This window comes from Leptonychotes weddellii, chromosome 9 (assembly GCF_054177405.1).
Source record: "Leptonychotes weddellii isolate Sample4059 chromosome 9, ASM5417740v2, whole genome shotgun sequence".
Taxonomy (NCBI): domain Eukaryota; kingdom Metazoa; phylum Chordata; class Mammalia; order Carnivora; family Phocidae; genus Leptonychotes; species Leptonychotes weddellii.
The window spans coordinates 59,454,363-59,479,705 of NC_138377.1; the positions used below are offsets into that span (position 1 = coordinate 59,454,363).

Here is a 25,343-nt window from a genome sequence, read left to right on the forward strand (position 1 = left end):
ATCATGATGATTTTATAGTTGAAAGCTTGTCTTCAAAGAAGGCCTCTTGTCCTTTTTGGAGTCTCTAACTCTACAATCTTACCTGTTTTTTTCCCTTGGAATTTAAAAAATCTGCTTTCTTAAAGAATAAATCAATTTTCTTTTCTTCTTGGTGAACTAAACAAGTTCATTTCTTTTTTATTTCCCATGAAGATATCAGTAAGATAGGCAACATTTTATCACACACCCAGGTTTTAGTAGGTTTTTGGCAGATGTCTATATGGTTGACATCTCCATTAGGACCTTCTTCTTCTTTTTCTTTTTTCCTTTTTAAAGATTTTATTTATTTATTTGCCTGGGAGAGAGAGAGAGAGAGAAAACAGCAGGGGGAACAGCAGGCAGAGGGAGAGGGAGAAGCAGGCTCCCCGCTGAACAGGGAGTCTGATGCGGGGCTCAATCCCAGGACCCTGGGATCATGACCTGAGCTGAAGGCAGACGCTTAACCTACTGAGCCACCCAGGCATCCCTTATTTTTCTGTTGTACCAGTTTTGTCACATTATCCTTATTTAACCTGATCTTACAGACTATAATTTATGAATGCTCTTAAACAAACAACAGCATAAAATGTTTTTATCATATATATTAATAATCTATCATCCATCCATCATTATCTTTATCCGTATGCTTACAACTTCAGTGTTCAATTATATAAAAAGGACATCCTGGGACCATACTTTCTCTTTCCAATTTCTCATTTCCACATTGGTATATAATTTCTCTGATCCTCAGTTTCTTAGGCTGAAAAATGGTTGTTTTAGAGGATAGGACCCTTTCAGCTATAGAATTGCATATCTTTTCCACTCACTTCTCTTTCTCTGTTGCCCATTTCATCTGAACAAAGCATATAGTGCTTCCAGACTGACTCCCATTCAAATCAGATTCTTCTTTTTTTTTTTTTTTTAGATTTTATTTATTTGAGAGAGAGAGCAAGAGAGAGTGAGGGAGCATGAGTGGGGGGGAGGACAGAAGCAGGCTCCCGCTGCACTGAGCAGGGAGCCCGAAGCAAGGCTCCATCTGAGGATCCTGGGATCGTGACCCGAGCCGAAGGCAGATGCTTAACTGACTGAGCCATCGAGGCGCCCTCTAATCAGATTATTATTAATCCTCTTTCTGATAATTAATTATGAATTAGTGGACACTCCCAATATTATGTGCATCTGTTTTTGTCATTCATGCTCTTCTTCAAAGTATCTGCTTTTAATTATCTGAGCAATTTTCTTTACCTTTAACTTTTAACTTAAGGTCTTTTAAATTTGTTGTATAGTACTCTGTTTCTCAAAGTGTGTTCTGTGGAACACTAGCTATGTGAAATGTTAAGATATGCTACATGGTAAAAACAATAACAGCAACAAATGAGGAGGGATTTTAAAGTCAAGAATGTCTAGAAAGTATTGTTAAGTGAAATAAAGCTTGTAGGACTTCTCAATGCCTTTATATGCTAATTTATATTGAGGATTTAAGTGCTAATTTAATTTATAAGCTATAACAAAAAATGAAATTTATGCAGTTATTTTCAGAATTATTTCAATATACAGCTCTCTTTTAGAGAATATCCTACAGAATTAGCATTTATCTTTGGAAATTGTTATAAATACCTCCATATGCTTCTGCACACCCAACTCACTTTTACATACAGTCTTCGTTAGCATATTGAACCTTCTTTCTAAGATAGGTTACCCACAATTAAAAAAAAAAAAATGAAATCCTGGGCACCTCGGTGGCTCAGTTGTTAAGTGTCTGCCTTCGGCTCAGGTCACGATCCCAGGGTCCCGGGATTGAGTCCCACATCGGGCTCCCTGCTCAGCGGGGAGCCTGCTTCTCCCCTCCCACTCCTCCTGCTTGTGTTCCTGCTCTCGCTATCTCTGTCTCTGTCAAATAAATAAATAAAATCTAAAAAAAAAAAAGAAAAGAAATCCTATTTCATGAATATAATTTGTATAAATAGCTATTCACTTTCTATTTCTTCTTTTCCAAAGTTCACACATCCAGAAGGCATTAAAACCACTGAATTCTTTAAAACCTTCCACATGTTCTATGTATAATTTTGAAGCCACTGGAGATACCCATCAGATTTCTTTCAAGTATTATCTATTGTTCATTCTCTTGTCGTTCAGCAAAAGTGGGTAGTAGTTGGCAAACGGTCAGATCTCAGGTGCCTGCCACAGAAATTGTAATAACCACTCATTGGGAATTTTCTGCTTCTTATGGGGAGCTCCTGTGGTTTGAGGTTTTTTTTTTTCTTCTTCTTGTTTCTCCTTATTCATTCTTTGTCATTCAGTAATTTATCAACTTCTTAAAAGTAATTTTAATTCTTCAGGGCTTCCTTAGAATTTTCTCCCCCGCCCCTGTTTCCTTCTCAGTGATTTCCAACACCCCACAAGAATCTTTCATACTATTGAGAAACCAGAATATAAGCAGCTATTTACATAGCTTACTTTCTTCCTAAGTAGGACATCTAAGCCCTGTAAGTTGCATGTAACTGATGAATGCCTGAAGTCTTCCCTCTGTAGATTTCTCATCTAACATCTCCACACTAATGATTTCCAAATGTGTTTTTGGCCCTATTCTCTTTCCTAAACTCTGGGCTCAAGTATTCAGTTGTAGTTGTTATCTCCAGGTTGAATATCTGGTGGCATCTCAAACTCCACATGGTAAAGCAGAAATCTTATTTCTCTCAAAACTTGCTTCCTCCCTATCTTCTCTGTTTCAATCCAGCACCACCAATAGGCTAATTGCTAAGAAACTCATGAGTCTGTCATGAATCCCCTCTTTTCTCTCTCCCTATAAACCTCATTCATCAGTTCTACCCCCAAAATAGAGCCGGCATCTTCCTATTTCTTAATATCTCTACTACAACTGTAGTCGTCCAAACCACAAATGTCTCTAGACTGGACAACAGCAAGTCTCCTACCTGGTGTCTCTTCTTTGATTCTTTTCTCTTATACATGGTAGCCAGAGTGTGATTTTTAAAAAATGCTAATTAAGGGCGCCTGGATGGCTCAGTTGGTTAAGCGACTGCCTTCGGCTCAGGTCATGATCCTGGAGTCCCGGGATTGAGTCCTGAATCGGGCTCCCTGCTCAGCAGGGGGTCTGCTTCTCCCTCTGACCCTCTTCCCTCTTGTGCTGTCTCTCAAATAAATAAAATCTTTAAAAAAAATGCTAATTAAATCTTACTCTCTGGTTTAAAAAACCTTTCAGTGTTTTGGCAGTGCAGCATAATAGAAACTCTTAACTATGGTTTTCAAGACCCTTTGTGATCTGGCTTCTACCAGCTATCTGACCTCATTTCACACACTTTTCTTGTGCCTTGAAAATGCCAAGTACATTCTTTGTTACACTCTTTATGTTAACTGGTCCCTATGCCTCGAGTGTAATTAACCCGGATCTTCTTAAGGCTGGCCCTTTTCCATTATCTAGGCTTTGGCTCAAGTGTAAACTCAGTTGAAACCTTCCCTCATCCCTAGTTCAAAGCAGTGTTCCTTTCTCTACTATCCTCCCCACAAGTCGTTCTTATTACTATTGCATTATTTTTATTCATTGCAATTATGATTATCAGAAATAATCTTAATTACTGTTTTCCTTTTTTTCTTTCCTTTTTAAATGTGATTCGTTATGGCAGGGACCTAGTCTGTCTTCACAGCTGCACGTCTGGTGCCCGTTTAGTGCCTGACACAGAGAAGGCCTCAATACTTTGTTGTGTTACCTATTAAACACGAATGTCTTCAGCTAAACTAACTTTTTGTGAGTACCTTGTAAACTGACAAGGAAACTTTTTTTTCTGGTAATAGAAAATTGGGGGAATACTCTATCCAAACTTTAAAAGAAAATGAAACACGTGTTCTGACATTAAAAAAACAAAAAACAAAACACAACTTCCTAGAGAATTCAGAACAGCATTGTATCAAGAATAAACCCACCATTCTCCTACTTTAGCTGAATCTGGCATATTAGAAAAATTATACTCTACCATGGATGAAGAGAACTACTTCATGAGTAAGGAGGCAGGGAAAATGCCAGTCCATCCAGGTAGACCTTATCACACCATCAGATCCAGAGAGAATAAATTTAAATCTCTTCTAGAGCAGCGAATGACATAGGATCATTGGAGACCTTCAAGGCTCCGTTGCTAAGCCTGAGAACAGGGGTCTAACAGAAAACTAACTTGTGATGTCCTGTCCTGGGTCAGAAACAGAGATCAAGACATACGTACATACATACATACATACATAGAACAAAACGGAATAAAATGCAACTTAAATACAAAAGAAAACGTACATACTGATTTGCTCGAGTAGGTGGTATGCGCACTTGTGCAGCGTAAGGGGAAGGGCTGGAGAAGTGGGCTACGTAATTTGCCCAGCCCACTGCAAAATGAAAAATTATTAAGAATTCCAAGATGGTGAGAGGCAGCAAAGCATTGTGGCAGAGCGTTACACCCGGCAGGGCCCTTCTGAGGTCAGGGCCCTGTGCACCTGCACAGTCACACCCCTGAAGCCCATCCTGGGGGAAGGATAGGATTAGAATTCGTCTCCACAGACTGGGAAGCACCCATCCCCCTACCCCTGTCAAGACAACAACAGCAACAACGAAAAGCAACTACCAGAATTAAAGCAGATAGTGCCCAGCCTTGATGGTGGTGGCGCTGGGTGAGGCCGGGAGCACCAGTCCTACAAAGCAGACCTTAGAATGATGGGAGAGGAAAGAAACCAGGGTGTCCGAGGCTCCAGAAGTAGAGGTGTCAGATAGAGAATAAGATAAAGGGAAAGAGGCCACATCAGACCTTCCTCCTGTCTTTATGTAGACAATGCCTGCTCTTTCAAGAGACCATCTCCTCAGTTCGGCCACTTGTGTAAGTCTGGTGCCTTGGGAGCCGCGGTGGAGTAGGTGGAGTTGAGTATCGGGGTGTGTCAGACACAAAAAAGGTAGAGACAGGTTTAAATACATTTCCGTGGACAGGCTTCCTACCCTCTCTGGCAAGAAACCCGAGGGCTCCCAGAAGGAGGCGGGCTGTAAGTGGATTTCCGAGGACCCTCTATTTTCATCCTCCCTTGAAGCTTCGAAGGTAAGACCCACGGAAAACCGCAGGGCTCGGCGTCCTTCGGTCCATCACAGGTCACCCCACTGGTAGAAGTGCGTTGTCCTCGGGCATTTGGAACTGGTGGCGGGAACTGGGGACAGGGAAGCTGGCGGCGCTAGGAAGCGGGTCCGAGGAGATGCGCCCCGTCCCCTCCGTCTGCGGCCGGGCACCCCGGCCAGCGGAGACCGGAGTCCGGACGGAGAGGGATGGACCACGCCCGCGAAGGCGGCCTCAAGCCCCGCCGCTCAGTCCTGCCCGGGCTCGGGGAGGCTCAGGCCCCGGGACCCCAGGGCAGAGGGGGCGGCGACCGGGCACCCTGCGGCTACTGCGGCCGCGCGGCCGCGGCTCTTGCGGCTCCGGCGCCCGCCGGGTGGTGTCTCCGCAGTGCCCGCCTCCAAGCTCCCCTTCCCCGCCCCTCGCGCCCCCTTCCCCGCCCCCGCCCGGCGCCCGGCGCCTGGCGCCCAGGCCGCACTGACCCGCCGCCCCGGCCCTCGGAGCGCGCCGCGGCGGCTGCTCCACGGCGGCGGCAGCGCCTCCCGCGAGCGGCGCCCGCGCTCCCGGCGGCGCAGTCCTCCCGCCTCAGCCATTTTCCCTCCCCCGCTCCCCTCCCGATCCTCATCCTCTCGCCCTCCCCCCGCGCGGGGACTTTTCCGGAAAGTTTTTATTTTCCGCCTCGGCTCTTGGAGAAAGAAGCTCCCGGCTCCGCGGCAGCAAAACTTTTCGGCTGCCGCTCCGCCGGCCCCCGCCCTCGGCTGCCCGACCCCGCGGCCCTTGGCGCGCCCTGCCGAGCGATGAGCGCCCCTCCGGTCCTGCGGCCGCCCAGCCCGCTGCTGCCCGTGGCGGCGGCGGCAGTAGCGGCCGCCGCCGCGCTGGTCCCGGGGTCCGGGCCGGGGCCCGCGCCGTTCCTGGCTCCCGTCGCGGCTCCGGCCGGGGGCATCTCGTTCCATCTGCAGATCGGCCTGAGCCGCGAGCCGGTGCTGCTGCTGCAGGACTCGTCCGGGGACTACAGCCTGGCGCACGTCCGCGAGATGGCTTGCTCCATCGTCGACCAGAAGGTAAGGCGCCGTACAGGGGGCGCTGCCCGTCCGGTCGCCCCTCGCCGCGCCAACTTTCCGGCTCCGGGGGCTCGGCCGGGAGCCAGCCTCGCCGGCGCTCTGGAAGGGTCTGGCACCGGCCAGGGTTGGACGCCGGCATCTGAGGCACTGCATTCCCTGTTTCCGGTTCTCCCCTTGCCTCATCTTGCATTCCCGCTTTCTCTGCAGTCCGCATCCTCCTCACCCATTTCCATTCCTCTCGGGACATTTCCAGGTATGTTGCTTGCCCATTTCTCTTAGCGCCTCTCCCTCCTCTTAAGACTTCCCGGCTCCCCCCGTCTCTTCCCTCTGGACCTTGGACCGGCACGTTCCTGGCGCCAGATTCCTCCTTCCCGTACCAGAGTTCCCCCCGCCTCCCCCCGGGACACGCTCAACACGATTTCAGCAACACTCCCTTCCTCTTCAGGCCCCTCTCCCAGCTCAGACTGATGCTGAGGAGTTCCTGGAATGATCTAGAGATGAGGAATTTCTCACCTGTCAAATAAGCTTTTAAGAGGGGATGATTGACTCAGCCAGCTGTGAAAACAACTGACCAGATCACAACCACTCACCTCCTGGTAGTTTTTTAGTCCTACCTTTGTGTGAACGTGAAAGCAAATTTTTCAACCCTGAGGCACTGATAGTGGGGCATTGAAGTGGAGGCACAGACATATAAAAGGTGGGGGCATCCCAGGAGCACCCCAAGGCTGGTTGTGCCCTTAAGTTTGAGGCTCTGGGACTCTGGACGGCAGTTAAAAAAGGCAGGTTGGAAAAAGTGCCGTTATCCTGGGCCAGCCCACCCAGGGAGGAGACTCACCCTGCCCACCACCGTTTATAGTGCAATTCTGAATTTCAGAGTGTTTCTGTAGCCATCTAGAGTGATGTTGCATGGAAAGGGGTGATAAGAGTGTGAAGGAGAGGGGGCCATGGCGCCAGGCTTCTCAGTATAAACAGGCAGGGTTTAGGGGGTGGGGACAGAAGTCTCTAAAGGTGCTGAATTTCAGCCCTGGAGGACTGGCTAGTACTTGCCTTATAAAGGTCACTTGAATAATCATGAATGTTTTCTTTAAAGTATTTGGAACAGAGTTTGCTAATTCCAAGTGTTGTTAATTGTGGCATCAAGCACAGGGATTTTAGAAAAAGCCCCAGGGAAAAATCAGTAATCTAAGAAGTTTGTAAAAGTTCTGGAGGCTAGACTAAGGCAACAATGATGTCAAGAATTTTTGGTTATTGAATGTAGTGACATTTTATATTGCATATGACTCAATCTTTTTCAACTTCCATGTAAATGACAAATTCTGTCTAATTCTAGTATAAGTCCTGTCCTGTGCCTCCTCATCAATGTTATGGAATATTTGTTGCAGGTGAACAGAGTACTCTCCTAGGCACTGAAAGCCTTCACTTAGTGGAAGTTGTAGTCTACAACAGTCTTCATTAGGGTGCAAACCAGTGGATTTAAGAGCATTACTGGATAAGCATAAAAACAATGTATAATGAAATTTCTGAAAAAGCTAATGCAATTGTATAGAATTTTCATTTACCTAAATTTAAAACAAGTGGTAGAGTCAACAGGGAATATTCAGATTGAGTCAGATTAATATGGATGGACTGTTTTGACCAGCTTTAACACACAACACACACACACACACACACACACACACACACACACCCCCACACACCCACCCACCCACCCACCCTTGATGGAGTTTAGGATGGAGAGAAACATTAATGGTTCAAGAGGTTTGGGGATTTGGGATTTTGAATGGAGAGTGAATTCCAGTTGTGTCAGTAGCTACCAAGAAGGGGGTTATATGGAGGGAAGGATATGAGTGCAAAGGGAGAGAGGCTCCAAGCACCTATGGATTGCAGCAGGCCTGAGGGTAGTGACTAGGTTATTTAGAGAAAATATAACGGTGAAAAGGCCTTGAAATTAAAATGAACTCAAATTAGTAGAAGCCTCAGTAATCTTCCACATAGAGATATCAAACCAAGGACATCTGAAAGATGTATTTGCTGTGTAGAAGATGTTTTAGAATGCCAAAAATGTTATGGTAGAAAGAAAACTGGAGTTCAGTCATGAGCTACTTGAGACCTGAGCCAACACTCTGGGGAGAGACCTGGAAAGGTACCGGAAAGGGAAAATCATCAGCCTTGGTGGCTGATTTATAAGGGGAACCTCTTCCTTTTGTATTTACTCTTGTAGCTCTTCTCTTGCTGAAAGAAGTTTGAGAAGTTAAATGGCTTGGGATAGCCAAGGTAAAGAACTCCCTTGTACTTTTTTTTTTTTTTTAAAGGTTATGGCAAAGAGTTCGATTTAGAGATATGGATTTGAGGGTTATTTATATACAGAATACTGTAAGTAAATATTTACTGGATGGTGGGTCTGGACAGAAAAATTTCCATCTCTCTGTCTTCTGTCATCTATCTTGAGCTACATTATCACCTGAGGCAGAAACAAGATTAAGAGGGCTGAATATCCATCACAGGATAGCAGGGATCTCTCTGCTTTGTGACAGTGGAAATGGCAGACAGGGTCAGTGCTGAATTAAGGAAATGGGAGGAGATCCTTTGTCCCTTATTTCAGGTTCTTTTAAGTACTGGCTGAAGATAACCATGATAGGAGGGAAAAAGAGAGAGGGAGGGAGGGAAATGAATGTTTTAGGTTGGATCTGAGAGTTTGAAGTCATTTACAGTGTATAATGTAGACATGGAGTCATGTTGAGCTTACAGCAGAAGGTTCTCCTGATTTTCTGAGCCCTCTACATTCATTGGGTTTTTTTTTTAGATTTTATTTATTTATTTGAGACAGAGAGAAAGCACAAGCGGGAGGAGGGTCAGAGGGAGAGGGAGAAACAGACTCCTTGCTGTGCAGGAAGCCTGGTGCGGGGCTCGATCGCAGGACTCTGAGATCATGACCTGAGCTGAAAGTAGACGCTTAACCAACTGACGCAGCCACCCAGGCGCCCCTCTACATTCATTGTTTCATTAACTTTTTGAAAAGGGGTTTCATAGGATTTGAGAATTCTCTAAGTACTCATACGAAAAGAGATCAGAGTAGCTTAAATCTTTGGAAGTATTAGCTGACAATTCAATTTATTTCCTCAACATTCATGGGCCATTTCTTGTGGGGTGTGCAACTGAGGTGTGTAGGGCTGAATAAGAGAGATCCTGTCCCTGAGAAACTCATCTTCAAGTTATTACTGTTGTTATTTAAAATTTAGAGTATAGTTTTTCTTTGATTATGTAGATTTGGAAACTGGCAGACATTTGATTGTTCTTGAAAAATTTTAATGGTAATTCAGCATTTTAAGGTAAATGTAGTCCAAGTATGTACTGAATTATATGGCTAAAGAATTACTTCTTTTATCTTTTAGTTTAGGTCAAAAATCTAGTCTGGCTCTTCTGTATGTAACAATGTTTAAATATAGAAGATGTTATTCCTTCTTTTTTGGAAGTATTAGCCTAAGGTTTTACTTATGCTTATTTCTTTACTTTGCAAGTATATAACCTTGAAGGCTGGTTGTATATAAAGACATGCATTTTGTTAGTATGTTATAAAAACATGATTATTGTTTTCTGGAAGGCAAAAAAATAATAGTAATGGACTTCGCTTTGAAACACTGTTACTTTTTACTATCAAAGGAACCTTGAATATACAGACTAAGAAGGAATTGTTTTGAGGCAAGGAACAGTATCCCAAAGGACGAATTAGTTTGGTTTCATAGTACATTATCTATCTACACACACACACACACACACGCGCGCGCGCACACAAACACTTTTTTTTAAACAAGCAGTACTAATTTAGGGATGTGAGATGCAACTAATATGACTACCTGTCCATTCATTTTGGTTATTATCTTATTAGAAAGATGACTCATATTTCCCTTTTGAATTTACTAAAATGAAGTAATAACATCAGTAAGTCTCTTGGCATATAGTTTCAGTTTACACAGTCATGTATCTGACCAGAGAAACTAAAGAGTGAGATTTTATAGAAGATAGCTCACTAAAAGAATAATAAAGGTTAGTGCCTTGGTTTGAGAACAGCTTTGCTATGCTTATAATTGTTTCACTTTCTTAATTGTAAATTGTTCTCTTAGCAGTTGTAGTGTCATTTTTGCCTTTATTGTAATTTTAGCTACTCTATTTCTACAGATTAAGCTGGAAATAATTAACTACTTGATCAGCCCAACATATGAGGAACAACAAAATCCTTTTAAGCTAATGATGGTGTTTGGGTCTTAGGTGTATACTTTTTTTTTTTTTTTAAGATTTTTTATTTATTTGACAGAGAGAGACACAGCGAGAGAGGGAACACAAGCAGGGGGAGTGGGAGAGGGAGAAGCAGGCTCCCCGCTGAGCAGGGAGCCCGATGCGGGGCTTGATCCCAGGACCCCGGGATCATGACCCGAGCTGAAGGCAGACACTTAATGACTGAGCCACCCAGGCGCCCCTAGGTGTATACTTTTATTCAGATTTTATATTTGTCATTATTATAGGTCATTTGATTTCTGATTTAATGATGAAGTATAGAAATTGTCCTTTCATTAAGTGATTCTTAATATAATTCAATAATGTATGTTTAAAATTATAATTTCAAGCTTAGTAGTATAATAGGAATATATTTTGATATATATGTAATGCTCATGTACTATATATGTGCAGTTTTTACATATATACATAGTAGTTTATTATCTAAGTATATAAGTGTGTTTTGGAACATAGTTTTAAAAGCCCACTTTGGGGGTGGATCATGACCTGAGCCTAGTGCAGACGCTTAACCACTGAGCCACCCAGGTGCCCCAGAAAACCTTTTCTTATAGAGGTATGCTATTTGACAGTTTTCGCAAGAAGAATATTCCTTTTTTAAAAAAATTTTATTTAAGTAGTCTCTATCCCAATGTGGGGCTCGAACTCACAAACCTGAGATCATGGGTCATATGTCCTTCTGACTGAGCCAGCCAGGCCCCCCACAAGGAGAATTCTCTAGAATATTCTATATTCTAGAAAGTATTCTAGAGAATATTCTAAGAATTAGATGATTGGCTGTTTTGACAAATATAGAAATTAATTTGGGCCTTTAGATCCAGGATTGAGATAAATTTAAAAGAATTTTCTGTGAAATCTATAGTGTGTGTGTATGTGGGGGTTGGAGGGTAGGTGGGGTTGGAAAATTTTTAGTAAAGTTTGAAAATTTGCCCCATACTTGATAACTGTGTTTGTCCATATCAACAGGCTCCTATCACGGGTATTAAGGGAGATTTAAAACTTTATTTAGCAGTTATTATTACTCTTTTTTTTTTTTTTTTTTGGTGAGGTGTTTATATATAGGCCTTCACCAGTTTATGCATGAATAACTTTATTGACCTTACTGGACAGTACAAACAAATTTGTAAGCTTGTGAATGTGTGGTTGTGACTTATCTAAGATTACTTTGAACATTAAGGATAATATATATAAAGGATTAAATATACTGCCTGGCAAATAGGTGCATAGTAAATAGGATTATTGATATCCCAAGGCTTTACAAACTGGCATACTGTCTTGTTAGCAAAAGAAATGTGTACTTTATCTTATATCAACATTTGAATAAAATTGTAGTATTAAAAAGCAGTATGACTTTAAGGCCTGTAAGGCCTAGATAACATGTTTTCTCTGTCCTCTATAATATGGCAAATCTTAGGAGTAGTTGTTTGAAACTGCTTCTCAAATTTCAACCTCTCAGAATTCCTCAAGGAGTAATTTGATTATTGCTAAATGCAAAACACATATGCTGATAAAAGTACAGCACATCTTCATTGCTTTTTATTATTTTTGACAAGAAGTTGATTTAATTCTTCAGTTGCAAGTGTAATTTCAATGATATTTTATTTGATAAAAAAGGGAAATAAAATAGATAAGGGTACGGTATTTGGCAACATAATGATTCTCAAATCTGGTCCTGAAGACCAAAATCAGAAGTTCCTTTGCAAATCTACCCTTGATACGAGGAGGAAGGCACTTGGAAATGACTTTGGGAGATCATATTTTGCTATTATACTAGCATGTAGGGGTTGTTTGCTAAGTTGTTACATCTGATGAATAGCTCATATAACACAGTTGTTCGCACACATGCCGAAGTGTGATATTGGGATGAGAGGCAGTTTTACTGGGAAACAACTGAGTTAGCTGTTTCGCTGAGCCAATCACAAATCTTTTTCAGATCTTTTCACTAATTACCCCTTACCTCTTATTAAAGTCCATGCCCCATTATAAAACCTTTAAACAATCACAATCAGTGATCTTTCAAAGTTCTCGGGGTATCATGGCCAACCTTCAGGGGGGACATTCGTAAGGGCTTCAGGGCATCTGGTATAGGGAATGGGAAGAATTTGAAGACACCTAAGAGTGATTTCTTTATCAAAGAAAACAGATTAGTAGGGTGGGACAGGAGAATATTTCTCATTTTACGGAAAAGTCCAGTCTCCTGGCCATGAGGAACCATCTGTAGAGTCTTTGTACTCAGTGTCTTTGAAAGGTTTGGTGTGCATCCTGGATATGGAAAGCTGCAACTAAGAACGTATGTGACTTATAGAGTTGTAATTATTTAGAGATTGGTTAGTCCAGTCAGACCCTCAGAACAGTAACAGTAGGGCTCGAGACCCTGTGACCAAAAGCAATGGTCTAGGTCAAACAGCTGTAGCTTTTGCTCTTGTCAAAAGCTGGAAAGAGTCAGGGAAATGGTAGGGTTGGAGGGGTGGCAGTTAAGCTTTGGTATAGGTGGTGACCTGAGCAGGCTACCGTAGGCAAGGCTTCTGGGATTATGAGACTAGTGGCACCAGAGGAAAGAAGAGGACAGTGAAGCTCTGACCTCCTGTGGATTGAGTTAGTGAGAATGGCCCCACCACGTAACTCATGGATAGCAGTGGGGAGAGGTCTAGGGGTGGCTTTTTACAAGCTGAGTAGTTCTTGGAAGTTTTCACAGTGTCACAAATGAAAGGTTCAAAGAGCAACTCCAGGATGACTTGGTAGGAGAGTTTTAGGAAGAGCTCATCCCGGGAGAATTGGGTCGTGCTCTGTAAGGTTCTGGGCCTCACGGTAACAATGGCCGGCAGAGGGAAGCCTCCAGGAACAAAACCTTCCTGGCATGTAGTCTCTGTGCCTGCCTGTATCTTGGCTTCTTTTCATTTGTCATCTCTGATTTTCACAGTAGCCCTTTGCGATAGACATTCTCTCTACTTTAAGGGTAAGGAACCTGAGGGTGTTAAATTGTTTACCCCATTCCACATGGCTACTAAGTAGAAAGCAAATCCCCCAGTATCTGATTCACTTCACTATAGCTATTCCTAAGAACAGAGGGGGCTGGGCTGGCCATAGATCTGAACAGAGAGTTTGGAGTTATCAGAGTATGGGAGAGGGGGAAATGTTAAATTTCCTATTGTGTTAGCTGAAGTTTACTTAAAGGCACTTAACGCTTTGACAGTGTATTATTTATGTGTGTGTTTAAGTGATTCCTTAGTCTGGAAGGGTTCCCTCGTCTGGAATTCACATCCCACTTCATGGTCAGCTAAATGTGTAGTCACTCTGGTGGCCACCACAACAATGCTTCTCTTACTGAGCAAGATCCTGCCCCCGCCTCTCCCCCCAAGTACTGATAATTAATGTGAAGAACATTAAAGATGGACTCTCCCTGGGAGTATTAGGGCCATTACAGATAGCTGATTGCCCAAAGTATTTTAGAGCCATACCTCACCCTTGAGGAATTAATATGCCTTTTTTTTTTTTTTAAGTGGAGTGGCAGAATTTGGTTTGAATTTACTTTTATTTTACTCCAGTAAGAAGAGGTGGAGATAGCCATGCCTTACCCATCTTTACATTTCCAGACACCACTGTTGTTTTTCCAAAGAAGTTAATTAACTTGTGTGATTAAATTGGCCTACCTTGGTTCACAACACTTCTTCCCAGGGAGATATGGACACGGAGGTATCTTGGAAGAAGCGATTATGGAAGACCACCTATTGATCAGTGTGGCTCAAGACTTGTGGGTATAAAGAATCTTAGCTACCAGTGTAAATCAGTGAATCATTTCTTCTTGAATATTTCATTGATTTTGAGGAGATTCTGAGAAAATAACTAAAGGTCCTTAAGAAAAGTGCCTTTCAGTGGTTGCTTTTCATTTGAGAGGTATTTGGATTGCCCATATGCTAAGGATCATGTTTTGCAGATACATTTTCTCTTTTTATAAGTTTTATGTATTTGTTTGCTTATTTTTGGTCAGTTATGAATGAACACACCCTAAGGTAAACTTACTCCCACTTGTTGTGCATGATTAATCAGGCCATGTGGAGGTTTTCTTTCCACTGCTGGCTATTCCAAATTGTGACTTGCCTTGCAGTCCTTTGCATTGCTTGTGTACAGGGCTAAGGCCAATATTTCCCTTGCAGACTAATGGTACTATCTTTAGGCTTTACAAAAATGTATCTTTATATATAGACACAATATAATCTAAAGTATATCGGTAATTCAATTAAATCCAAAGGGTTCCTGCCCTGCATGACTACTGGGAAGCATGTAGTAGTTATTTGTTCCTAATAGGTGAGAAGGATGCCTGAAATGTTGCCTCTTTTTGATAAATTTAGAACTTTTGCAGCTTTAATACAATGGATGAGTTACATAGAGAATTGTCTTTTGATATGACTTCCTGGTGGTCTCTTGGCTGACAGAAAGGCAGCAGACCTCTCCAGCTGTACTAGAAGTCTGAATCTGCTAGGTATCTGTTAGTCAAGTACTGTGCCTTGTAAGCCTTCTCTTGAGACCATTCGTCTTTAACTAGTAGGACATAGGGCATCATTTGCTGTTTGAGGAGTAGTTGGATGGGTCACTCATGCCTAGCTCTTCTCTACTAAATGACTAGTGCTGAGAAATAGATTAGCCTCAGAGTAGCTCCTAGACAGGAATGCTCTGTGCCCTTCCCTGTGACAGATGTTAATTTCATCTATTGACATGGAATGAGCTGTTGTCACCCTGGGATATAGATCTTCAGAATAATTAAATATAGCCAGTAGCTTGAATAGATCTTCCAAGAATAAAAGACTGAATCTTGCATGATCTTTGCTTTTATTCAGTTCTTTGGGAATGGACTAGTAGAGTGGATCTGAGCTAATACACTATGTTAAATAGAATGACTGTAAAACCACTTGTCCAGAACCCTCAGTTTATGTCTGTTATCCTAGAATTCCTTTTGAGTGTGTGTTCAACAATAAAAACTGGAGTTTTAAGTTAAAAATAAACAACAAGCAAAAACAGAAAAACCGTCCTTAGGGAAGACATTTTATGGTCTTTTGGCCAAAAATCCTTGTTTATTTGTTTGTTTGTTTTTAAAGATTTTTTTTTAAATTTATTTGGCAGAGAAAGAGACACAGCGAGAGAGGGAACACAAGCAGGAGGAGTGGGAGAGGGAGAAGCAGGCTTCCCACCGAACAGGGAGCCCGATGCGGGGCTCCATCCCAGGACCCCAGATCATGACCTGAGCCAAAGGCAGATGCTTAACCTACTGAGCCACCCAGGCACCCCAAAAATCTGTGTATATTTAAAGATAAAACTTACACCTAGAATTTATTTCATGGAAAGAATCATTAGATTATATATATTGGCCATGTCATTTTGAGTAACTTTTCTAAATGGAGTCTTAAGTTAAAAACAAAAACAAACATAAACCTTACTTTGGTTAGAATGTTATCCCCTGTGATCAAAAGTTTTCGTATAACTTAAAGATGAACTGACAATGAACATTTAGAATTGGTTTCATTAACTAGTTAATTAGATCTCACTTTGAATGTAGTATTTAAAGTAGTTTTAAGTCCACTTTCTCCAACCATTGTAAATCAAGATACTTTGATAGGTTTGTACACGTTTATTGTGTCAAACAGCAAATAATTTTACTTATTTTGGTAGTTCATACTACCTTATTATTTCAAATAGGTAAACAGGAAAGGCCTGCCTTGAAGCTTCAGCACCCATGGCAACCATCACAAAGGCAAAATATACTGACTTACATGTAGAAGGATAACATTATCATAGTTTTGAGTTGTACTTTATTATATTCTGTGCGCTGGGGAAAATAACATGGTTAGCAAAAAAGAGAGAGAGAGAGAGAATTTCACACAAATGCTCTTGATTACTTAGAAAACTCCTTTTCTATTTAAAAAATAGGCAAATAAGGGATATAAAATTTTGGAAATTGTACTGTCCCACAATCACAACATGTAGGCTGTAGCTCATATTTTCTTAAGATGTTCAGAGGCATAGACTGAATGAAGCAAATACATGTTATACCTATCACTCTTTACTTGGTTTCTGTTGATAAATATGTTGTTGAAGTAATACTAAGAATTATAGGTTCAGAAATTATAATGTTGAAGGTTCTGGCTCCTGAAAAATAATGCAAGTCAGTGGGTCTAAAGCCACTTGAAAAGGAACTTGATTTGTATGATCTTTTCTGTTCAGATTTCCCCACATGAAAAATTATAACTTTTATACTTCAATTACTTAATTATTTTTCTTTTATTTTGAAAATTACAAAATTACCATGTGTGATAGGTTGAATAATGACCCTCAAGGATGTTCACATTCTAATCCCTGGAATTTGTGAATGATAAGGCAAAAGGGACTTGGCAGATGTGATTAAGAATTTTGAGACAGGGAAATTATCCTGGATTAACTGGGTGAGCCCAATTCCATCACATGAGGGCCTTAAAAGTGATGAATCTTCCAGGTTAGGTCAGATGGATGAGACTGAGAAGCAGGAGAGATTCTAACCGTGAGAGGGACTCTATCCCTTGTTGCTGACTTTGAAGATGGAGGAAATGGACAAGAGCCAAGGAATGCTGGGGTCCAAATACGAGGGAAGCAGGGGGGAGTTAGAGCATAGTAGTGATAGGAGATGTGACAACAGAAACAGAAGTTTGGGGTGATGCAAGGAAGGGGTCAGGAAGCAAGTAATACAGTCAAAGCTGAGAGCTCAGAGCTCAAAAAGGCAAGAAGAGTGATCTCCCTTTGGAACCTCATAGGGAACCACACCTTGACTTTAGCCCAGGGAAACTGATTTTGGACTTCTGATCTCCAGAACTGGAAGAGAATAAATTTATGTTTTTAAAAGCTGCTAGGTTTGTGGTTGTTTGTCATAGCAGTAACTGGAAATTTAATATGTCACATTCATTGGAGAAAAGGTGAGAAATTCACATAAGCCCCCAAATGGATCATACTACCCAGATTTAAAATATTTTAATAAATATCAGATGTCTGTCCTACAATAAGCTCATCATAACTTCTATGTGGTTTTTTTATTTTCTTTTGATACTATTGTTTTTTTCTAGTTTGTTTTTTTCCCTGACTTTATTGAAATATAATTAACATATAACGTTGTGTAAGTTTGAGATATACAATATGATAATTTGATTCCTGTATATATTGCAAAATGATTGCCACAATAAGATTACTTAACACATCCATCACCTCACATAACTGCAATTTTTTCTTTATAATGAGAGCATTTAAGATCTTTTGTAGCAACTTTCAAGTATATAATACATGATTGTTAACTATAATTACCATGTTTTACATTGCATTCCCAGAACTTATTCATCTTATAACTGGAAGTTTGTGCCTTTTGACCAACATGTCTCCATTTCAAACCACTCCACAGCTCTTGGCAACTACCACTCTATTCTCTGTTTCTATAAGTTCAGCTTTTTTAGATTACTCCTTTGAGTGAAATCATTCAGTACTTGTCTTCCTCTGACTTATTTCACTTAGCATAATGCTCTCAGGAACCATACATGTAGTTGCAAATGGTAGGATTTCCTTTTTTTATGGCTGAAAAATATTCCTCTGTGTGCATGTGTGTATGTGCATGTGTATCTATCCCATTTTCTTTATTCATTTTTCCACTGATGGGCATGTAGGTTGTTTCCATGTCTTGGCTATTATGAATAATGCTGCAATGAACATGGGGGTGCAGATATCTCTTAGAGATAGTTATTTCATTTTGTTGGATGTCTCTTCCTAATCAATCTTTGTAGAGATAGGAGAAAAGAGAAAGTGTCCAAACTCACACTTCTTACTCCAAATTTACTATAACTATCACAACCAGATGATTTTATTTTTCTTTTAATTAATTTATTATTGAGGTAAAATTAGTATGTAACATTATATTAGTTTCAGGGGTACAACATAATAATTAGATATTATCATTCATTACAAAATGATCACCACAGTAAGTCTAGATACCACTTGTCACCATACAATTGACCCCTTTTACCCATTTTATTCACCCTCCAATCCCTTCTCCTGTGATAATTTCCCACATCTATTCTCTGTATCGATGAGTTTTGTTTGTTTGTTTGGTTGTTTGGATACCACATGTAAGTGAAATCATATGGTATTGGTTTTTCTGACTTATTTCGCTTAGCTTAATACCCTCAAGGTCCATGCATGTTGTTGCAAATGGCAAGATTTCCTTCTTTTTTGGGTAATATTGCATTTTGTATACATTCCACATCTTTATCCATTCATCCATGGATGGACACTAAGTTGTTTCCATATCTTGGCAATTTGATACTTTATCTTTCCATGTTAGTTTTTTTTTTTTTTTTTTAAAGATTTTATTTATTTATCTGACAGAGAGAGAGAGCAAGTAGGCAGAGAGACAGGCAGAGGGAGAGGGAGAAGCAGGCTGCCCGCTGAGCAGGGAGCCCGATGTGGGGCTCGATCCCAGGACCCTGGGATCATGACCTGAGCCGAAGGCAGACGCTTAACCAGCTGAGCCACCCAGGCGCCCCTTTCCATGTCAGTTTTTAAATATAAAATGTTCAGTGCCTTTTGGAATAATTTTTATATGAAGCAAATGTTTTTCAGATATTTATTTTGGCTTTATAATTTAATATTCAAGTTAAAGTTACAGGTTAACATATTAGTCTTAATTTTTCTAGTGCAACTTACACTTTTTTTTTAAGTCTAGCAGATTTTAACAGTTACACTTAAGAACCTTTGAAGAATTATTAGTATCCTTTACAAACCCAATTATTTAGATACTTTTGAACATTTTAAATTGAATTTGTAAATTTAATATATTTGATTTCCTTTAAATATTGCAATCACCAGCCTGATAAAGCTTTATATGTCTTTAATCCTTCTACATCTAGTAAGTGAAACTAATAAACATGCAAATATGGTAAAGTTTTAAGTTCCTAAATGTTCCAGTGTTATACAGATAAGCCATAATCAATTGCTTAATTATATGTATATAATATCCACAAAAATATTGATAATATAGTTTTCTCAAACTGTTCTGTATTTAATTTCAGATACTCCCATTTTAAAAGATGTTTTTCACTTGTGAAATAATTATCTGATTCCAAACAATCTGTGGAGTTCCCTTCTCGTATAAATTTTGCCGTTATCTTCCTGGCTTGATTAAGGTTACATAATCCCCAGTGCTTTTCACTGGGACAGAGACTGAATTCTTGTAGGCAAGGTAGATCAGTTCTACAGAACTCTATTTCTTTCAGTGCTTCTATAACTTCAAGAAAGGGAGGGAGGGTAATCATGTAACTTACATCCCTGGGTTCAATTATATTTAAAATATATTCAGTATATTACTTCTGTGTGCCAAAAAGTCTCACATTCCTTCCCAGAATGATCATTTGATTGGATTTTGAATTTCTTTAGCACTTAAGATAAGTGAATCCTTTTGTATCTACACTAAAGAACTTTGAACCTAATAGAGTACTGCATTTTTATATTCTTTCTCATAAGGCTACATAATTCTTACAGATATTAAATATGTGTAATTGACTCTTGGCAGCCTCTGGGGTTTTGCCTGACCATATTCTAGTCACAACTCATAGGATTGTTCTTTTACTTTAATATCTTCTTCTGTAAATATAAGAAAGAATGCTTAGGACACCACCTTTTTTTTTTTTTAATTTTATTTATTTGTTTGTTTATTTATTTAGAGAGTGTGTGCTGGGGGTGGGCAGAGGGAGAGGGAAAGAGAGAATCCCAAGCAGCCTCCCTGATGAGTGCCCGACCCTGAGATCATGACCTGAGTGGAAATCGAGAGTCAGATGCCCAACTGACTTCATCACCCAGGTGCCCCAGGACTACTTTTTAATATTTAAATAGAATTGGTATACGGATTTATCACAATATGTTTCACTTGTTCCCTACTCCTGGATATTTAAGAGTCAGTTTTTGTTTTTGTTTTTAAACATCTTTATGCATATACCTTGGCAGATTTTTTCCACTTACATATATAATATTTGTATTTGAACTTGTCTGTTAATTTTCCTAAGATTATTTAATATTTTGATATCATCAGTAATACTTAAAAAAATTTTTTTTCATTGGTAATATTCTTTTTTTAAGATTTTATTTATTTATTTGACACAGAGAGAGACAGCCAGAGAGGGAACACAAGCAGGGGGAGTAGGGGAGGGAGAAGCAGGCTTCTGCTGAGCAGGGAGCCTGATGCAGGGCTCAATCCCAGGGCCCTGGGACCATGACCTGAGCTGAAGGCTGACGCTTAACGACTGAGCCACCCAGGCACCCCTCATAGGTAATATTCTTAAGATTAATATTTAAATTGTAGTTTTTATAGTGACTCTTTGCTTTTTTCAGTTTGAAAAGCAAATGCATAGGTTTTTGGGTTTTTTTGCTCTGTATTTAAAGAGAAAAATGAGGTGAAGCAAGTGACAAGGTGCAGAATAAACTGTTATATTTAATAACCAACACTTAAATCCATTATTGGGTTGACTGCATATGAAATACATCTAGTAAATTCACAATGAACAAATAAAATAAAAAAAAAATTAACTCCCATTTTCCTGCTTTTTTTTTAGTAAGCACTGGCCTGATAGTTTCTCTGTATAACCAAATTCATTTTCATCTTTTAAAAAGCAGTTTGAGAAATACACATTTCTATAAATATTTTAGAAAGTTCCATAGAATAATTTCTTAAAAGTTAAATTTCACTCTACTTGGTTCTTATTCAGTTCTCGATAGTGTTCTTTAGAAACCTGAAATATAAAAAACTGAGTTTTTTAAAATATGTAAGTGTGGATGTCATCTTTGATATGTCCATTTTTCACCCAGAGCCCTTTCTTTTTGCAAAAGAAGCCTTTGCATTGCTTACTGAATACTGTAGAGCTGTCTTTGTTCATTTAAAATATGTTTTGATTGAGAAAACTTTGATTTACACACAAAGTTTCTTTGTTAGCTGAAGTCAATAAATTTGGGTAAATCACCTAAGAGCATAAACACCCTTTGGGCCATAATCTTTTACTGTTCCCGCACATATCCCAGGTATCTAGAAGAGTGCCTGGCACTGAATGATAGGAAAGAATGATTTGTCCCATTATTTACTGTTAAGTTCCCAGAAGCAGTGTTGTATGGTCAATCTGTAAGCAAATTAAGTTTTTTGTTATATCTGGTTTATTTGTTTTCTAGGAAGTGCTGTTTCTACCTTTGATCCATAATTATTATTCAAATCAATGCTTTTAAAAGGTGAATTAGAAGTGTTTTACGAGTAAGAGGTACTTCGGGGAGAATGTGGGACTTGTATTTGAGGCAACACACAAACACAAAACCCTGGGATTTGAGTCTCTTCCGAGGAGTTAGTATTCTTCTCATCTAACTGGGCCAAGGATTGAAAGCCAGTGAAAGCCTTCTTCCTTCCTGAAAACATTTTATGATAGAGCCTGAATAAATATTTGTTGAATTGAATTGAGTCTTTGGAACAGGAGTCTTTTGTGGTTGTTAGTGGATACTTAGTTGAAATATTTTGAAAGACACTTCAGTGTTTTACTTATCAAACCTCAGCCTACTTTACCTGTAGATTTTAAGAACATAATTACGGAAATAATAAAAAGCCCCACACATGAAATATAGTGGTAGGAGAGATGGTGGTGGAGAAGAACAGTGTCTTTGGGGAAAAATCAGGAAAAGACAAACTCAGCCAATGTTAGCTGGAAGTCCCTTTGCTGCTCTTTTGCTTCCCACAGGCTTGTGAAGTGAATTTGAGAAACTCCTATGGGCTGACAGGGAACATTTAGCAGAGTGGCCCCCAGTGAGGAAATTTTTCATAGTTAATAGTCTCTAGTTTGGGTGCTTTCGTGTGAGTCAGGAGGATTACAATTTAAAAACATTTACCTTTTCTTTGTTTCCTGCCAATTCTTAACCTTAGTTACTTTAATTTTTTACTTTTTATGTCTCAATTACTGTGTTTTATATTTCTGAAGTCATATTTCAGTTTTTTAAATGATTTAAAATTGTGCTTCTTTTTGAAAATCATTTTATTCATACTTTCAATACTTCTTTATTATATACTAGATGACAGGTGTTAAACTATATTTATACCCATCTATATGGACATGTTTGTTTGCGTTTCTTATCTTATTTTCTGTGATTTTTTTAAAAAGTCTTTTGCTAATTCTTTTAATTTTCTCTTCTTGGTAATTCTATCTCTTGACAACCCAGATTTACACCTCATATGTTTTAAATTTTCTGCCCTGCTGTTTTGGTTTCCCACCCCCCCCTTCATAATTTACTTTCTCATGCAGTTTTAAACCTCCTAGGACATTCTTAAATGTCTGATAGATTCTCATGAGTTGATTTTCTCCAGAGTCATAAACCCCGCTAGGTGGATATCGTGTTTGATTTTCTGGAACCCTATTGTTTTTTAACATAACATCCAGTCCTTGGATGAAGAATCTGTCACTCGCAAGTACATAACCACTGTATTTTGGGCAGTTGCAGGCTGTAAGCCAGAAGTTACGTATAAACTTCTACAGTCACTCCTGGGGAGGGCTTCTCCCAGTCGTTGGTACTAAACCAGGGGAGATGATACCCCCATGTCACTCATTCATAAGAGGTGGAACAGTAGTAATTTGTAGCCTTTTTTAAAAAAAATTTTAAACTATTCTGCTTTCTAGGCTGCTTATTCCAAGGATGGTCCCCACCTTTCCTGTTAAGAGTTTACAAAGAACTAAGCGGTTGGTGAGAACAGGAGTTATCTCAGCTTGGATTTGCACAATGCAGTGTGTTTTCTCCACTGGCAAATAGCTATTTAAAGTCATCAAGTGCACCTTTTATCCAGGCATTTTAAGAGTAGGCCTCTTGATATACAAAACAAAACAAAACAAAACAAAACAAAACACCAAAAAAAAAACCCAAACCCCATTCCTCCTGGGATTATTGACCATAGCTTTCCCCCCCCAATTCCTTGGGGTGTAGGGACATGGAAGACTGGAGTCCCTAGAGGGAAACTTGGTCAAATTTTAGGAATTGGGCCAAATTACAACTCTTGCTGGTGTAGTGTGACCTTTCTGCCTTTCCCCTCCAAGAATTTTTCTCTCTGACTGCCATGAAGGTGCGCTCTTTTATCTTTTGGGGGTCCATCTAACACAGTCGTTGTGGTTGTGCACCTGAAAATCAGCTTAGGAAGTGACATCACCCATCTGGCAGACCCAGAGTACAATTAAACTGTCTTCAAAAAAAGTGACCATGTGTTTGTTCTCCATATATTATGATTTATTGACCTTTTGTCCAAACTGATTTCCAACTAAAAATCTAAGTGTGGATATTTTAGGCCAATGATTTTATGCTAGGCATAGTCAGGATTTAGATATTCTTTAGTGCCACCTTTTTAAATCAGGAATAATAACAAATTGCTTTCAGGTTTTATTAATTTTCCTTGGCCTTTGAATCCGTGAACAAAAACCAGTTGTGAGTTAATCTACTTGAACTCAGCATATAGCCCTGATCATTTAAGCTCTATCAGAATCTGCACAGTAAGGGACCACTGGCATAAAAATCAGTAGGAATCAACTTCTGATAGGCCAATTAAAATATTTTTTTTTTTTTAAAGATTTATTTATTTATTTGACAGAGAGAGACAGCGAGAGAGGGAACACAAGCAGGGGGAGGGGGTGAGGGAGAAGCAGGCTTCCCGCTAAGCAGGGAGCCTGTTGCGGGGCTCAATCCCAGGACCCTGGGATCATGACCTGAACTGAAAGCAGACGCTTAACGACTGAGACACCCAGGTACCCCAGGCCAGTTAAAATATTAATAGCAGTCATTATGATGATGATTATCAATCTTTAATAGAGCTAACATTTATCAGCCATTACTATACCAGTCTTTTAAAGGGCCTACCTAGACTAACTCATTTACCCAAGAGGTAGATAACTACTTTTACCCTCATTTTACAGGGGAGGAAACTGGGGCACAGAATGTCCAGGATTACATAGGCAGTGACAGAGTTGGGGTTTAAATTTAGGCATCTAAGCTCCAAAGTTTTATGTGCTTAACTATCAAACTATATGTATAGAATGTCTTAAATATTTCTGGATGGATTAACAAATCTTAAAAAAATTAGCCTTTCCCTTTAGCTTGTTTCTTAATCATTTGATAATTCTTTTGAATGAGCTAGATGCCTGTTTTAGAGAACACACAGAAACTATTCTTTTATAAATTGATACATTTTATTATTTGGAATTACAAGGAGCCCACACTGGAAACTGACCCTGTTAATTAATTATTGCCATAAAGATAGGTACCTATAAACTTTTCTAAATCTAACTTTATTATGTTGGCCAATGTTTCCGAGCTTATAATTGGTTTAAGAGAAGCAATCATATTATATATGTGTGTATATATTTGTGTTTGTAAGAAAAAATACATAAAACATATGTATTTGTAAAAACATATAATTGTATGTGAAATATATATGTATATTTATTTTAAGTTTCTTGGTATCCTCTTAAGTAGTTTATCTTAAAGAGTACATTAAGGCTAGTGCTGTACAATGTTAGATTTCCTTTGGATACTTTATTAGATTTTCATTTTCACTTTTTAATTATGAACAACTCTATATACCCATCTCTCAGCTTCAGTAATTATCAAAATAGCAATCCTCTTTCATTAATAATTAATTTTTTTGTTTCCCAGTCATTACCCCTTTAGCCTCTTCTCCTTGGATTGTTTTAAAGCTAGATATTAAGATTTATTTTAATCCAATTTCTGGAGAGTCTCCAGAATGAGTTTTGGAGAGAATCCTGGTGGTATAATAGTACCCTCTCTGAGGCTGCATGCCTTGCATTTTTATAGGTGC

The 25,343-nt window shown here is 39.7% G+C and overlaps 1 protein-coding gene across 2 annotated transcripts in view; it reads left to right on the plus strand.

Annotated features, from left to right (window-relative positions):
* The first annotated feature begins 5,589 nt into the window (after positions 1–5,589).
* The window catches only part of PRKD1 (protein kinase D1), a 313,593-nt gene continuing 293,839 nt past the window's right edge, over positions 5,590–25,343 (plus strand). Inside the window, exon 1 of one of the 2 annotated variants that reach the window (XM_081829470.1) lies at positions 5,590–6,172. In XM_081829470.1, the coding sequence (XP_081685596.1) occupies positions 5,909–6,172 (264 nt within the window). In that variant the 5' untranslated portion in view covers positions 5,590–5,908. Of the gene's footprint in view, positions 6,173–6,228; positions 6,426–25,343 lie in introns of those variants that run through there. The other variant, XM_081829471.1, reaches the window with a different exon arrangement.